At 36.1% G+C, this 14330-nt stretch overlaps 6 protein-coding genes across 7 annotated transcripts; 1 reads left to right on the top strand and 5 right to left on the bottom strand.

Moving 5' to 3' along the window:
* Positions 1–1167: 1167 nt before the first annotated feature.
* On the top strand, positions 1168–3975 carry Kr-h2 (transmembrane protein 33-containing Krueppel homolog 2). 2 transcript variants are annotated; one of them, XM_034340821.2, is made up of 6 exons: positions 1168–1297; positions 1746–1910; positions 1978–2159; positions 2257–2324; positions 2438–2571; positions 2643–3975. In XM_034340821.2, the coding sequence occupies exons 2-6, from the start codon at positions 1747–1749 to the stop codon at positions 2854–2856; spliced, it is 762 nt and encodes a 253-aa protein (XP_034196712.1). In that variant the 5' UTR covers positions 1168–1297; position 1746; the 3' UTR covers positions 2857–3975. The 2 variants fall into 2 exon arrangements, with proteins under 2 accessions (XP_034196712.1, XP_034196711.1); XM_034340820.2 differs by having other exon boundaries at positions 1230–1419.
* On the bottom strand, positions 3332–5467 carry RpS3 (ribosomal protein S3). The gene is made up of 5 exons (XM_034314917.2): positions 5312–5467; positions 4606–4928; positions 4350–4537; positions 4097–4277; positions 3332–3350 (listed from the first exon to the last, which is right to left on the bottom strand). The coding sequence occupies exons 1-5, from the start codon at positions 5342–5344 to the stop codon at positions 3347–3349; spliced, it is 729 nt and encodes a 242-aa protein (XP_034170808.1). The 5' UTR covers positions 5345–5467; the 3' UTR covers positions 3332–3346.
* Positions 5468–6205: 738 nt separating this feature from the next.
* LOC117600501 (odorant receptor 4-like) lies at positions 6206–7812 on the bottom strand. Its single transcript, XM_034316042.2, has 6 exons — positions 7447–7812; positions 6934–7376; positions 6778–6877; positions 6602–6712; positions 6343–6498; positions 6206–6259 (listed from the first exon to the last, which is right to left on the bottom strand). Exons 1-6 carry the CDS (start codon positions 7810–7812, stop codon positions 6206–6208), a joined length of 1230 nt encoding a protein of 409 aa, XP_034171933.2.
* Positions 7813–8362: 550 nt separating this feature from the next.
* On the bottom strand, positions 8363–9852 carry LOC117600497 (odorant receptor 13a-like). The gene is made up of 5 exons (XM_034316040.2): positions 9050–9852; positions 8896–8995; positions 8722–8832; positions 8482–8637; positions 8363–8416 (listed from the first exon to the last, which is right to left on the bottom strand). Exons 1-5 carry the CDS (start codon positions 9850–9852, stop codon positions 8363–8365), a joined length of 1224 nt encoding a protein of 407 aa, XP_034171931.2.
* Positions 9853–10391: 539 nt separating this feature from the next.
* On the bottom strand, positions 10392–12569 carry LOC143306135 (odorant receptor 43a-like). Its single transcript, XM_076692775.1, has 5 exons — positions 11764–12569; positions 10957–11056; positions 10780–10890; positions 10513–10668; positions 10392–10448 (listed from the first exon to the last, which is right to left on the bottom strand). The coding sequence occupies exons 1-5, from the start codon at positions 12567–12569 to the stop codon at positions 10392–10394; spliced, it is 1230 nt and encodes a 409-aa protein (XP_076548890.1).
* Positions 12570–12856: 287 nt separating this feature from the next.
* Positions 12857–14239, bottom strand: Or35 (odorant receptor 35). Its single transcript, XM_034315091.2, has 5 exons — positions 13672–14239; positions 13406–13505; positions 13213–13323; positions 12992–13147; positions 12857–12910 (listed from the first exon to the last, which is right to left on the bottom strand). Exons 1-5 carry the CDS (start codon positions 14211–14213, stop codon positions 12857–12859), a joined length of 963 nt encoding a protein of 320 aa, XP_034170982.2. The 5' UTR covers positions 14214–14239.
* Between the last annotated feature and the right edge of the window lie 91 nt (positions 14240–14330).

Here is a 14330-nt window from a genome sequence, read left to right as displayed (position 1 = left end):
CTCCACGGGCCACGTGCAGTGGAGACCGGAGCCCCAGCCCCGGACTCCTGCTGGATTTCTTTACATCCCTCGTTTCGTTACATCTCCGCATCCCTTACATTCCTGCATTCTTTACATCCCTCGTTTCGTTACATCGCCGCATCCCTTACATTCCTGCATTCTTTTCATTCCTACATTCCTTACATCTCTTCATCCCTTAAATCCCTACACTCTTTTCATCCCTACATTGTTTTCATCCCTACATTCCTTACATCGCTTCATCCCTTACATCCCTACATTCCTTGCATCACTGCATCCCTTATAATAAATATATTATAAAGACCGCTTCGAGTAAAGGTAAGTAAAGGTAAGTCGAAATTTTAGCGAAATTCTCGAAAAAATACCGCTCCCTAGCGGCAAAAATTTAAACTAAAATGCCGATGTCCAATCAGCGCCCTCTGGTGGCGAAAAAGGGAACTAAAGCATGCGCTATTTCTGCCCCCTGGCGGCAAAAATGTGAACTAAAATTTCGATGTCGAATCAGCGCCCCCTGGCAACGGAAAAAGGAACTAAAGCTTGCTCCATTTTTGGCCCCCTGGCGGCAAAAATGTGAACTAACATTTCGACATCGAACCAGCGTCCTCTGGCGGCGAAAAGGGGAACTAAAGCGTGCACGATTTCTGGCCCTCTGGCGGCAAAAATGTGGACTAAAATTTCGATGTCGAACCAGCGCCCTCTGGTGGCGAAAAAAGGAACTAAATTTGTATAATATCGCAGGCCTTATTGCCGCAAAAATTTCAACTCAATTTCAGGGAGGTACTGGGATGTATGGAATGCAGGAATATAAATGATACAAGGATGTAAAGGATACATCCATGTAAGGGATGCAGGGATGTAAGGGAAGCAGAGGTGTAAGGGATGCAGAGATGTAAGGGATGAAGAGATGTAAGGAATGTCGGGATGTAAGGAATGCAGGGATATAAGGGATGAAGCTATGTAAGGAATTTGGGGATGGAAAGAATGTATGGATGAAAAGAAAGTAGGGATGAAGAGAATGTAGAGATGAAAAGAATGTAGGGCTGAAGAGAATGTAGGAATAAAAAGAATGTAGGGATGAAAAGAATGTATGGATGAAAAGAATGTAGCGATGAAGAGAATGCAGGGATCTCCAAAAATGTTCTTATGTAGTTCACTAAAATGTCGATAGGGTACGACACTTAATAAATTATTTGCACCATCTAGTAGAGAAATAAGAAAACTTGAAAACGAAACTCTAGAGTAATTATTAACCTACCTGGGAAAATTATACGATACGTAGGTAATAAATTTGCGTAGATGATTTAGCTTACTGAATTCATAAAGACACATATCCGTACGAGCGTTTCTAGAAACTCAAATTTTGTATTAAATAAATCAAGATCTGATCTACCATAATATAAAGTAAGTCTATTTGAAATCATTGGAGTTGTTAATAATTCATGAATTGTATTTCATTTGTAAATAGAGTTATTGAACATTTGAATTGAAAAAGTAGGCTAACTGTTTCGTAAAAACATAATTTTAGTGAAACTTAACAATTGATACAGTTAAAATTATCATTAAATTTTGCTGAAATCTTAATGGAATTAATGAACTTACATTATTTAATTGTATGATACTTCCAAATTATTTGCTTTCACTTTAGAAAAGACGTCGCGATTTGCATTTGACATGTTTGTGAAAGTTTTATAATGTAAAAATCAAACGTAACTGAATGTTTGCTTCAGGATGGCAGATACTTCAAGTACAATGGGCGATAATTCACCACAAGTAGAGAAAGGATGGATGGCTTTGCGGCAACATATTATTGACAATAAAATTAAAGTTGGATTATGGATTACAAGACTTTTCACTATTATATTTACTATTGGTTATATCATTCCTATATTTGGGTATGTTGTTTTACATCATGTATTTTTATAAGTTTAAGAATTTAACTTTATATTTTATACCTTTCAGCAATTCTTATAATATTTATTATAAAGTTTTAATGAGTAATGCAGCAACTAGTGCATTACGTCTTCATCAAAGGGTACCACGTGTTCAACTTAATAGGCAATTTTTGGAACATTTATTTCTTGAAGATTCCTGTCATTATTTATTTTATTCTTTGATATTTTTATATGCAGCTCCAGTTACATGTATCCTTTTTACTTCATATTATATAGGATAGTAGAGTATTTTTAACATATTATAGAATTATGCTTTTATAAATATTTTTCCTAAACTATTAATTAGTGGTGTTAACTCCTATATTTTTATTTGCACTGATACATTTTGCTAGTTATTCTCTTACATTAATTGATGTAAGTAAAAAAATTCCATATAAAAATGCTGTATCATGTAATACCAATGGAATGTAATAATACACCCAGTCATATAATGGCAACAAACAATAATTTATCTTTTTTTAATTAAGTGTTTAGGACAGAATAGTTGGTGGGGAGCACGACTTTTAATATCCTTAGTTGAGTTTCAATCACGGAATATTTTACGCATCTGCGCATTGTCGGAAATAGTTATTTTGCCACTCACAGTTTTTCTTGTATTCACGTATGTATTTCTACTTATTAATTTTGTAAAGCTAACTTTTAAACATAATGTACAAATTTTTTTTTTTACAGGGGTCGTGCCGGTTTATTAACACCATTTATTTACTTTCAATTTTTAAAATTACGTCTGGCATCACAGAGAAATCCATTTACCCGCAATGTTTTCTATGAACTTAGAAATGGACTGAGTTCAGTTTCAAGAAAACCGGCGGTCCCAATTATAGTGCGACGGATAATTGAAGGTTTACTATCACTTACTCAACAAATGGCTCCAGTTCGTCAATAATTTGATATTTTAAACATATACGTTAAGTTTTCAAAATAAATTTCCTAGGGTACTAGGGTCCATATAATTTCATATGATTGATGGAGTGGAAATGTTGAAAGTAACCGAAAGTTACAGTTAATTAAATGGTGTATGCTAATAATCTAAGTATAAGTTATAAAAATCTCAATTGATGTCAGTATTCATTTACGAATATTATGAATGATAAATGACATTTTGAAAATATTTCATACAACTTATTATTAGACTAGATTTAGAATTTATTTACTACATAGCAAAACACTTGTACAATTGAATTGTGTAATTGCATTTTTAATGTTTTGTAATACATAATGTCGATTTGTAATAAGATTTTAACTACATCTTTCTAAATTACTATAAATGTGCATATGACACAAGCTCACCATTAGAATTTATTAAAATCTTCTGTTTGTTTCCTTTTTTTTTAAATTATTATTGTGATGTACCTCTTCACCGTTTGAACAACTGTTCACCTGTAAAATAAATTAATATCATATATACAATGAGGAATATAGGAATATTGGTTAATGTGTATTATGTCTCACAGTTGGATATATTTTGGTATTGTTCAAAAATGTGTTGTCATCTATATTTATGCAATCTACGGTTCTTTAGAAATTAATCAATATGTTAAACATTTAATGTTTGATAAATCGTTCTATTATTTGATGTAAATATGAGTTGTTCTATAGAGTTTATAGTAAAACAGCATTTAGATATGTGCGTTTAGTTCATCTCAAAAAGTCAGTTATCTGGTCTTTAAAAAATATTTTACTGCGTTTATTGTAAATGAATTTTACTCATAATGTACAGTGTGTTCGGTTACGGGTGGGCATGCTTTGACAGGATAGCAGCTGGGTGGCCGCGAACAATTATTCTGCATTGCATCGGTAATATAGTAAACGTAACTTCGATCAAGCTCATTAATAATTCAAAAAATTAAACTTTAACAATAGGTTTGGTAAAACAAAATGTTGTTCAGAATTATCCTGGCTACTGCCTCCTTAAAGCATGTCCATCAGGAGCCGAACATCTTTATATAGAAAAATGATTAAATATAATATATGAAGTTTTGGTAAATAAAAATATGAAAACATTTCTTTGTTGTGATTATGAAACATTACATGACACAATATCATGTTCTCATGATATTGATATTGAAAGGAAAAATAAAAAATCTTTCCTTTTAAAAGTTTATTTTCATTTGTATATAAATTACACCGCAATTGGTGTTGGCTGTGGTAGATCTTTCGATGCTTTCACTTCAGATGTTGGTTGTGAAGGGAATATTTCATCTTTTGGTTCAACAATTGAAACAGAGTCTGGCAGAGGTTTCTTCGGACCTGTTTTGCCTTGAGGATCATATGGGAGCATAATTTTTACTTTGATACCAAGCACACCTGAGAAAGAATAATTTAAATTAAAAACAATTTTGGCTTTTGTTTATTTTTGTATGATTTTGTTAACTATACCTTGTCTAAGAAGTACATGACGTGTTGCAGTATTAACATATTCATTGGTAGGTTCACCAGAGTGAATCATCAATCCATCAACAAATTTCATTGATTTTGCTCTCTGTCCACGCAGTTTACCACTGACAACAACTTCACAACCCTTTGCTCCTGATTCCATAATAAAACGGAGAACTCCATAGCAAGCCCTAAAATTATGTACAAATATTATAATCAGCAAGCTATATCATTAACCAATATAAGTCTTTAAACGAACCTTCGAACAGCAAGACCTCCAATTAATTTAAAACGTAGGGATTCTGCTTGAGCAATAGCACATAGTCCACGAGTTGCAACTTTCTCTGCATACAATTCAATATTTTGTGTTTCTTTGAAATTGAATCGTTTCTGTACAACAGAAGTTAATTCTCGGATTCTACGACCTTTTTCTCCAAGAACACTTTGTGTATGAGTGGCCAGCAAAATAATTTCGGTACGGTGAGGAGTGACACGTACTTCCACTCCTGAATATCCATCTTCTGAGAGCTCACGAGTTAAGAACTCATTTAACTCAGCTTTGAAGACACCATCTCCAACGAACTGAAAATCAAATTATTAACCATCTTATTAACCATAAATCAGTTTTTTAATCATTTACAAGTTAAGCTAAAAAAGCGTATTTGTTGATATGAGTGAACTAAAAACAAACGTAAGATATAATTACAGCTCTTGAATATATTTAACTTTATTTAATAATAATTATAAATTATTTCATTATAAATAAAAACGGATATTTTAAAACGTTTATTATATACGAAGTACAGCCAAGTATGAAAACAGCTGAAAGCATCCATGTCATCTACAGTTTTCACGTGTCATATACGCTTATTTTCTGTCAAAATAATCTTTCTTTTGGTTTTATTACTATGACGAATGTCATATTTTTGCAAATCATTGATCGTGGATGATTAAAATTCACAAACCTTCCTCTTCTTTGAGATAGAACGATTGTCCATGTTTTATGCTGGCGCTACAAGAGGAATCAACAATCCAAAAGACTTAACTGGAAGCGGAAACAGAATAACTTGCCTACAGTACAGATAGAGTCAAAATAATACTTTAGATACAATAATATTGATTAAAATCTTAAATTTGCATTTATTTGTTTATAAAAATTGACTGTTATTTTTCTAAAAAAGAAATGATGTAAATTAAAATATTCTAAGCCTAATAAATTACTTTATTTATCTAAATAGAGGTTAGGAGAAGAGATGGCGCTTTTTTGATAAGATGATGCCATCCGATGTTGTTGAAGAGAACTATAATTCCATTTATTTTTTGCGCTCCCGATCGGCGAAATCGAAAAGCTCATTTTTAGCACAATACGGTAGATGGCCCCACATGTTTTTTCGCTGTTGGGGTCTGTTTGTAGTATTATACCCAGTCCAGTCCCCTTGACCCTGTGCTGTTTAGTTTGTTGGTGCTCTGTATAGTACTTGTTAAAATAGAGTGGAAAGACAGCTTCCGTGAGGACGTATCAAATATATAATTAAAAATAAATTAAGTTAAATTTAAATTGTTTTTTACCGACCGCTGGAAGACGACCGGCAACATTTTTGTATCTTATTTTTCGAATCACCAAAAATCCTCTTCACAAATATTGTTTTTATCTAAAATAAAGCTATCTGCAAAGTTTCAGTCAAATCCGATTCGGCAGGTTTTCGAAAGTTTAGCTCAAACACCGACGAGAAACTACTAATCTCTCGTCGGTGGCCCAAACAAGTAATGAATCGAGTACAAATTATAGCAAATTCTGTCAGAATATATTTGTTACATTTTATACGAATAGTTACACAGATAATAGAGTAGTTCATGAATTATATAATAACTGTTCGAAGGATACTTAGATACCCCAACGATGACTTAAGAATCTATAACGATAAGATGATAATTAATGACTAATTGCTAGTAATATAATATGTAAGTTATCAATAAAATATTTGTGGAAACATACGCTTACAAAAGTAGACAAGGATAAATCAACTACACCGCCAGCGCTAAGTTTTGCTGGATTATTTGATATAGCTATGATCAAGACAAGTCCGTGTATTGTTTTAGTTGGTAACCGGTACCATTCGATCTTAAAACAGGATGTTCCAACGCTACTACTCTATGATGTACAAAAATAAGTAATCGAATAATAAATAAAACAACTTCTCCGCCCAAATAATAATAATGTTGATGGATAATTTCAAAGATTAAAAAAGATGTACCTTTTCCATTATGAGCTCGCCAATGTAGCATAATATGAATATATTAAACGTTAGAGATATCAGTAGCATCGTATATGTCGTAAGTCCAATTATGTTCCTTTGCCTCCAATCCTAAAGGGAACGAAAATATACATTGAACTTATTAAATCATGAAAGAATTTCGGACTTCAACGCACCATTATACAGTAATATTCGAGCAAGCATATCAACAATGTAGAGCCAACAAACTCCGAAAAGCACACTTCTTGCAAAATACTTTCTACCACTGCAGAAAATCTGCAAACCATCGTCAATAATTAATCATCTTTATTAAAGAAATATGTAAATTGTACCTCAAGATTCGTAGATGATGTTCAACGATCTCTATCAATCTTTTGTTTAGATCAACATTCCTTTTGGCCATTTTACCATCAACGAGATCGTTCAAACGAGACAGGACGATGTCGATTTGTCCACAAGCGTGGGTTGTGAAAAGTGCAGCTAATCCACATGTACCAGCTGTCACCGAATAAATAACGTATCCGCACATACAGTGCACGATGTACACCAATTCGTAAATAGGACTTTTTTGGACATCGTAGAGAGCACTGTATGTTGGATAGACTAATGGTTTGATTGTACGATTATTTTGATCGACGAACGTTCCTATCGCATATTGCATGATGGTATGATAAATGGTACCACCGCTGTACATGAATATGATACAGAGTATCGTCAGGTTACGACCAGTTTTCCCATATTTCAGCATCATTTCGCGGTTCCTGTGAAATTCCACCTGCCACATTCGGTTTCCGGTTTGTCTGATTTACGTAGGGAGGTTCCTTTAGAACGCTGAGGATACTGACCTGTTTCCAATCGGTTTGCATCTGTTCGATACATTTCTCAATCTTTGGTTTGCGTATAGTGAGAACCCAGTATTTCAACAGCGAAATCAAACAGAAGATGAGGAAGCCGAAGAGCTTCAATATTATCAACGTATCCTTTTCCTCGTAGACGATGTGCAGGATGAACGGTATTATAGCGAAGAAGAATACCAAGTTGCTGAGTCCGAATGCGATTTCCGACAAAAATCTCTTGCGACCTTTTAACGATGGCCAAATACCGAGGGACGCTAGGATCCATTTGTTGTGGTTTGTTGCATAAACGATATCGCTCTCGTAATTTTGATTTTGCGAAGTGCAATCGTACTGATCTTGAACGATGAGATGCATACTCGATGACAGTTCAGAAACGACTGTTCACGGGACATGGGACACATTGATTGAAAGGTTATCGAGCTGGTGGTTGTGATATTGTGTGCGTGTATCCCCTTTGATTGTGGTCAGATCGATTACCATTCTCAGACGAGTAAATGTATGAAATTATAACAGAAGGTAACCATAGATTCTATAGAATGGTACTTCGAGCAAGAGGGTGCACATAAGACATAGTAGCGCACGATGATTAAGCTTTATTGCAGTTTGAAACATGTATTATATTTTCGTACGCGTTTTATTTGTAGTTTCTTTGTATTTATTTTTTGAGGGTGTAAGTGTGATTAAGTGTATCACGTAAATTGTGTATTACAATGTCATTTAAGTGTCAAAGTCTTAATTCAGGATGATAAGACACATTTAGCTTTGAAGAAATGATATGTAAAAAATTTAATGAATTCATCTGGATTAATTACTGTCTGTAACATAAATTCCCACGTGGGGTGGATTGTTAATTTATTATTTGTTGATGAGAATAGAGTTAGAATAAAAAATTTGAAATCCATCATCAGTCTGTAACTGTTCGAAGTAAATTCATGTAAACTACAGATGTTTTCACTACCTGAAATTTATTTAATATCAAATGTTTGACTGCCTATTTTAAGGTAAAATATGATTTTCACTTACAACGGTGAACGTGTTCAATGATAACTCGATTACTTTCTCAGCGGTCAATTTTGGTGGATTTTGCGATATGACGTTTAGCAAGATGAGATCGTGAGCTTTCTTTGCAGGTAGATTGTACCAATCAATTTCATAGGAGAGAGTACCGATTTGACTACACTGAAGAAATGATTATGTCTATTATAATAGTACCTGATTTCAATTTTAAAGGGACCTAATTATCTGTGACATTTTTGTAAGTACCTGTTCAGTTAAAACCTCCCCTATATAGCAGAATATAAATATATTAAAAGTGAAGGAAATTAACAAAGTGAGATACGTCATTACCTTCACCATATCGCCTGCTCTCCACGACTAAAAGTATGATAACATAGACACAAATTATTTTTATAAATAGTTATTAAAATAATCATTTACCATTATACAGTAATACTCTAGCATGCACATAATCATCGTGCATTCCACAACTTCCGTTAGACAAATCTCTTTCAAAGCTTCCTGAACGATCTTCGAGAACCTGAAATTCAACCTAAGTTTCTCTATTCCATCATTATCATTTCCCATCTCTTACCTCAAAATCTCTACGTGATTATAAACGATAGTGGCCAAAAAGTTACGATGACCATCTTTCTCCGGTTTCTCGTTCGTCAACCCTTCCAACCTTTTTAATTGTATCTGAATTTGTCCAGATATATGTGTAATAAATATTGCAAGCAAACTGTATGCACCAGTAGTAACTGTATACATAATCATTGCAGTAACAAAGTGAATGCAGAACACGATCTCGTATGCTGGAGTAGATTGAGAGTTGAAGAACGCATCGTAACCAGGATAAGCCAATGGTTTGATAGTGGCGTTGTTTCGTCTTTTGTCTTTAGATAAAAATTGCATTATGGTGTGATACGATATACCACCGCTAAACAGGAAAATAGCGCAGAGAGTGATGAGATTTCTGCTAAACGCTGAGCACTTCAACATGATGGAACGATGAGTTTGATTTTGCACCGTTCTCCAGTCTCGTTCTACATGCTCGATGCAGCGTTCAATGTCTGTCCTTTTTAGGATAAGACAAATATACTTAATCGTGGACGATAGACAGAAGCCGACTGGACCAAACAGTCCCACTTTTGTGCTGATGGATCCCTCGAAGAAGATGAAACGACCGGATGGAATCAGGATGAAGAGCAATACTGAATAGCAGAATGTTAACAGAGCTATGGAAACGAGCTGTTCTAATCTGGTAGCACGATTGTTGACGAGAGGCCATATGCCTATGGGTTTTAGAGCCCATTGGCACATCTGAAGAGCGTAATGTATGTCGGCTGAATAATAAGAATTTTTTTGAACAACGTCGAAAGATCGATCGTGCATCATGGCGATACTGGTGCACGCGATCGACTGAACGAAAGGGTTGAAAGTTTTAATACGGGTGTGTTAGTACGCAAGCGCCGCTTTTGTCTTTGATAATTACATGCGAACTTTGAAAAATACAAAGTATAGAAGCACAGACGGTTCGAATCGTTAATAATTACAGAGATGTTTTTTGCAAGTTGCGAATGGGAGAGGTCGAGTTGTAGGGGAAAGTAGAATAGTGAGCAGACATTGTTTGATCGGACGATGAGTATGTTGTTATAGTACTGCGATATTTGTGGTTTGTACGGCGTATATTATTATAAAATGCAAACCAATGTGTGTAAATGCAAACAAGTTCATACTTATCATGACTATATTATGTACAAATATTATAATCAGCAAGCTATATCATTAACCAATATAAGTCTTTAAACGAACCTTCGAACAGCAAGACCTCCAATTTCACGTGTAATTAATTAGACAATCAATTAGAATAAAATATGTCACTTACCTCGATGTTTCAACAGACTATTATATAAATTTTAAATCTTAATTTCTGATCAGAACTCGGTGATCGTCTGCAGCACATTCAGGTAAACTACCGACGATTTCAATATCTGCAAATTATTAGTGTCTCAATCGTTAAAAGTCTCGTATTTATATGTACAGTGAATCACGTACAACGCCAAACATGTTTAAAGACAGCTCAAAAATCTTGCCAGCCGTGAGTTTCGGTGGATATTTCGAAATGGCGAGCAACAGAACGATGTCACGCGCCTTTCTCGCCGGAAGATTGTACCATTCGGTTTCGTAAGAAGCGGACGCGACTTTGTTCCCCTGATACAATACTCATGTCTATTATGACAATGATTAAGTATCCTATGTTAAGGAATTGATGAATAATGAGATGAACAGGTGTGAATGAGTCCATGAGTATCTCGAGAGTACCTGTTGCAGAAGAAGCTCCCCCAAATAACAAAACATCAATATGACGAAGATAAAAGAAATCAAGAGAACCGCGTAAGTTAATATGGCGACTGAATCACTAGTTCCCCATTCCTGAAACATGTCAATGTTTTTACTTATTTCCCATACCATATTTGTAATTGTATCTGGGCTGTTTACCATTATGCAGTAGTACTCCACCAAACATATTAGCGTCGTAGACACTATCACTTCCATTAAGCATATTTCACCCAATGCTTTCTCAACGTTCTTGGTGAATCTATAAATGTTCATTGTCATTTAATACTAAATTTACCATTAGAATTATGCTAAGGTTTGTTTATGGTCAGTTCAAAGGAACTACAGTATAAGTGGTGGGGATGGTTAGGATCTCAGCAGGCGTTTATCCAACTTATACTGTACTGTATGTACAGTGCACCGATGAGATGTTGCGGAGGCTAAGGAATGACTCCTCGGTCTGTCCCGCTTAGTCCCAACGTCGTTACGCACCTACACCACTTGACTTTGCGGTGTGCAAGCGGCGGGTTTAGTATGTGTGAGCGTTTCGACCAATAACGCGCGACGGTCTAGAATGCGTGTGCATTAGGCGTGACTAGAAACCTCTGACCAATCGTACCCGCATTCCTTAGCTTCCGCAACATCTGAACGGTGCACTGTACACTTCCAACATTGGAAACCATCATTCCCAGGATGGGCAATGGAGAAATCTAGTAATGCTACAAAGCATTTTCAATGGGTGCTTCTTTGGTTGGCTCACATCTGTGGGGTAACCTCCAGGGGGCGGATCCCTTGTGTACTCGCTGGTACGCATGCTTTGACTCTGTCTCAGCCTAAGTTTGATATTCCTTTATTCTAAATCCCTAAATACCGTTCTTTTAACGTTTCTTTGAACTGATTAAAGTGTTTGTGATTGTACACCCAAGTGCAATGCAGATCTCAAGACAGTCTATAATTCAATATTCTCACCTTAATATCTCCGCGTGATCTCTTACAATAATCGCCAGACGAACTTCCTTAGGTTTCTCTAGCACCCCTCTATTCGTCAACTTTCCCAGCCGTAGTATTTGTATCTTCATCTGACCACAGGCATGACTGGTAAAAACAGTCGTCATGCTGTAGGCAGCCATGGTAATATTACCGGTCACCATTACGTAAAAACAATGCGTAAAGTAGACTGTTTCATAGGTAGGACTTTGTTGGACGTCGAAGAACGCCTCGTAGCCAGGATAAGTGAGCGGTCTGATGGTCACGTTCTCCACGTTTATCTTCGAAAGTAATGGCATGAACGTGTGGTAAGACAGGCCACCGGTATACAGAAACATTGCACATATGGTGATGAGATTGCGTCCCATGGTTATATATTTGATCATGACATCGCGATGATCTTGATCCTGCAACATCTTCCAGTCTCTTTCGATATGTCTGATGCATCGTGCAAATGCATGGCCCTTCAAACACAGATAAATGTATTTAATTAGCGATGTCGTACCGAACACGAGTGGACCGAGAAATTTAACCCTTGTATTTATGTCTTTCTCGTAGACCAAGACGTAATGGCCACATGGTACGATGACAAATAGTATAACGGAGCAGCATGTGATCAGCAATATTGCAGATAGCGCACGTTCGAGTTTGCTTACGTTGCTGTAGACGAAAGGGTAAATACCGATCGGTTTGAGGATCCATTGGCAAAGTTGAAACGTGTAATGTATGTCGGTGTCGTAATGCTTGTTAGGTGAACGATCGTCACCATTGGACGAACGAACGTGCATCTCGACGCCTTCGAGGTACGACGACGAGTGAACGACGTCGAAGCCGACGCAGGCGCGAAACGCAGGTGACTGGGAATAACGAAGTTGTACTTTGTGATCGATAGCAGTAACGCGCCCTAATCACATGTTGCTTCACGTTCGTTGCAATCTGTTGTGAGTGGAAACAAGGGATAATTTTGATTTCAGTGGAGAACGTGAAAAGGGTTGTCGAAGAAAATCTAATTTTTCTTGAACTATATTCTATAAGGTAAATACAATACATTCTTATTTAATAAAACGATCTGTTTTTATGTTGTAAGCGTACGAAGTAAGCTCAAATATGCCAATGACGATTTTAACACCTGCAATATAAAATAGGTTCTGATCAAATATGATACTTGAATTCTGCAGTCTAGAAATAATTAGTTTCATAGACTATTTACGCTGCAAAAGCTGTTTAATGATAATTCAACTAATTTTCCGGCTGTTAATTTTATGGAAGAGTTGGATACAGCAACCACTAATATCAACCCCAGTGCTTTTCTCTCTGGTAAACGGTACCAGTCGATCATATACGCTGCTAAGCCAATCTTTCTGTACTACAAAATTAAAATAATTCAGGTAAGATCAATTAGTTTCACTATTTATTAGAGAAATAAGGTACCTGTTCCGACAAGATTTCACCGATATAACACAGTATGAAAATATTGAAGGTAAAGGATATAAGCAATGTACAATACGTCATTGTTCCGATAGTTTCATTCTGTTCCCATTCCTAAATAAAAATAAGACTGACAACAAAATATGTTAAATATAACTTGAACAAAAAATTGTTTGCATTAAATATAATTTCTTACCGTGAGTAAATAATAGCCTAGAAAGCATATATTCATCGTACAACCGACCAGTTCGACCAAACAGATCTCATTTAGAAGCCCTTCGACTTGTGATATAAACCTAAAAATCACAATTAGCGTATTTTATTCATCTTGTTGACCGCGTTTGTCTGATACATCCAATAAAATTTAATCCCCCAAAAATAATAAAATATTTTGAAATTATTAATATACAAAAATTCACAGAAAACCATCTCACATTTCGATGCAAATAAAAAATTTATTACCTAAGTATCTGCAAGTGATGCTCGACAATGTCTCCCATCCTTTGTTCGTGCGTATCCAGGTCATCCTTCTCCGGAATCCCATCGACCAATTTCTCCAATTTCTCTATAAGAATCTTGAATTGTCCACAAGCGTGCATGACGAACACCCCGGCCAGACTGCAAGAACCAACGGTAACGGAGTATATCACGAATCCAGCCAAACATTGCATCAATTGTACGATTTCGAAGGAAGGGCTGGTGCGTGGATCAAGCAAGCCGCGATAAATCGGGAAAGCTTGAGATCTCACGGTTTCGTTATCAATTATCTCCGTCCGTTTGCTGCACAAAGGCATCACGGTGGTGTAGAAAAATCCCCCGGAATACATGAATCCTGCGCAAAAAATGGCGATAGATCTGCCTGTCTTAGCACTCTCGATTATCATCTCCCTGTTCTCTTTGTATCGTATCGAGCGTGTTCGAGCCCAGTCCAAACGAATGCTCTCAATACATTTGCTTATCTTCCCTCCTCGCGACACCAGGATGTAATATTTGATCGCAGCCATCACGCAGAAACTGAGAGGACCGATCATCTTGATCTTGGTGTCTAGATTACCGGTCTTGTCGAACACGGTGCACAACGCGCACGGGACAAGGAGAAAGCCTATCAGGAAGATGCTGAT

Source organism: Osmia lignaria, chromosome 15, assembly GCF_051020975.1.
Source record: "Osmia lignaria lignaria isolate PbOS001 chromosome 15, iyOsmLign1, whole genome shotgun sequence".
Taxonomy (NCBI): Eukaryota; Metazoa; Arthropoda; class Insecta; order Hymenoptera; family Megachilidae; genus Osmia; species Osmia lignaria.
Note: the sequence above shows the minus strand (reverse complement) of the source record. Positions and strands in the feature narration are given on the sequence as shown.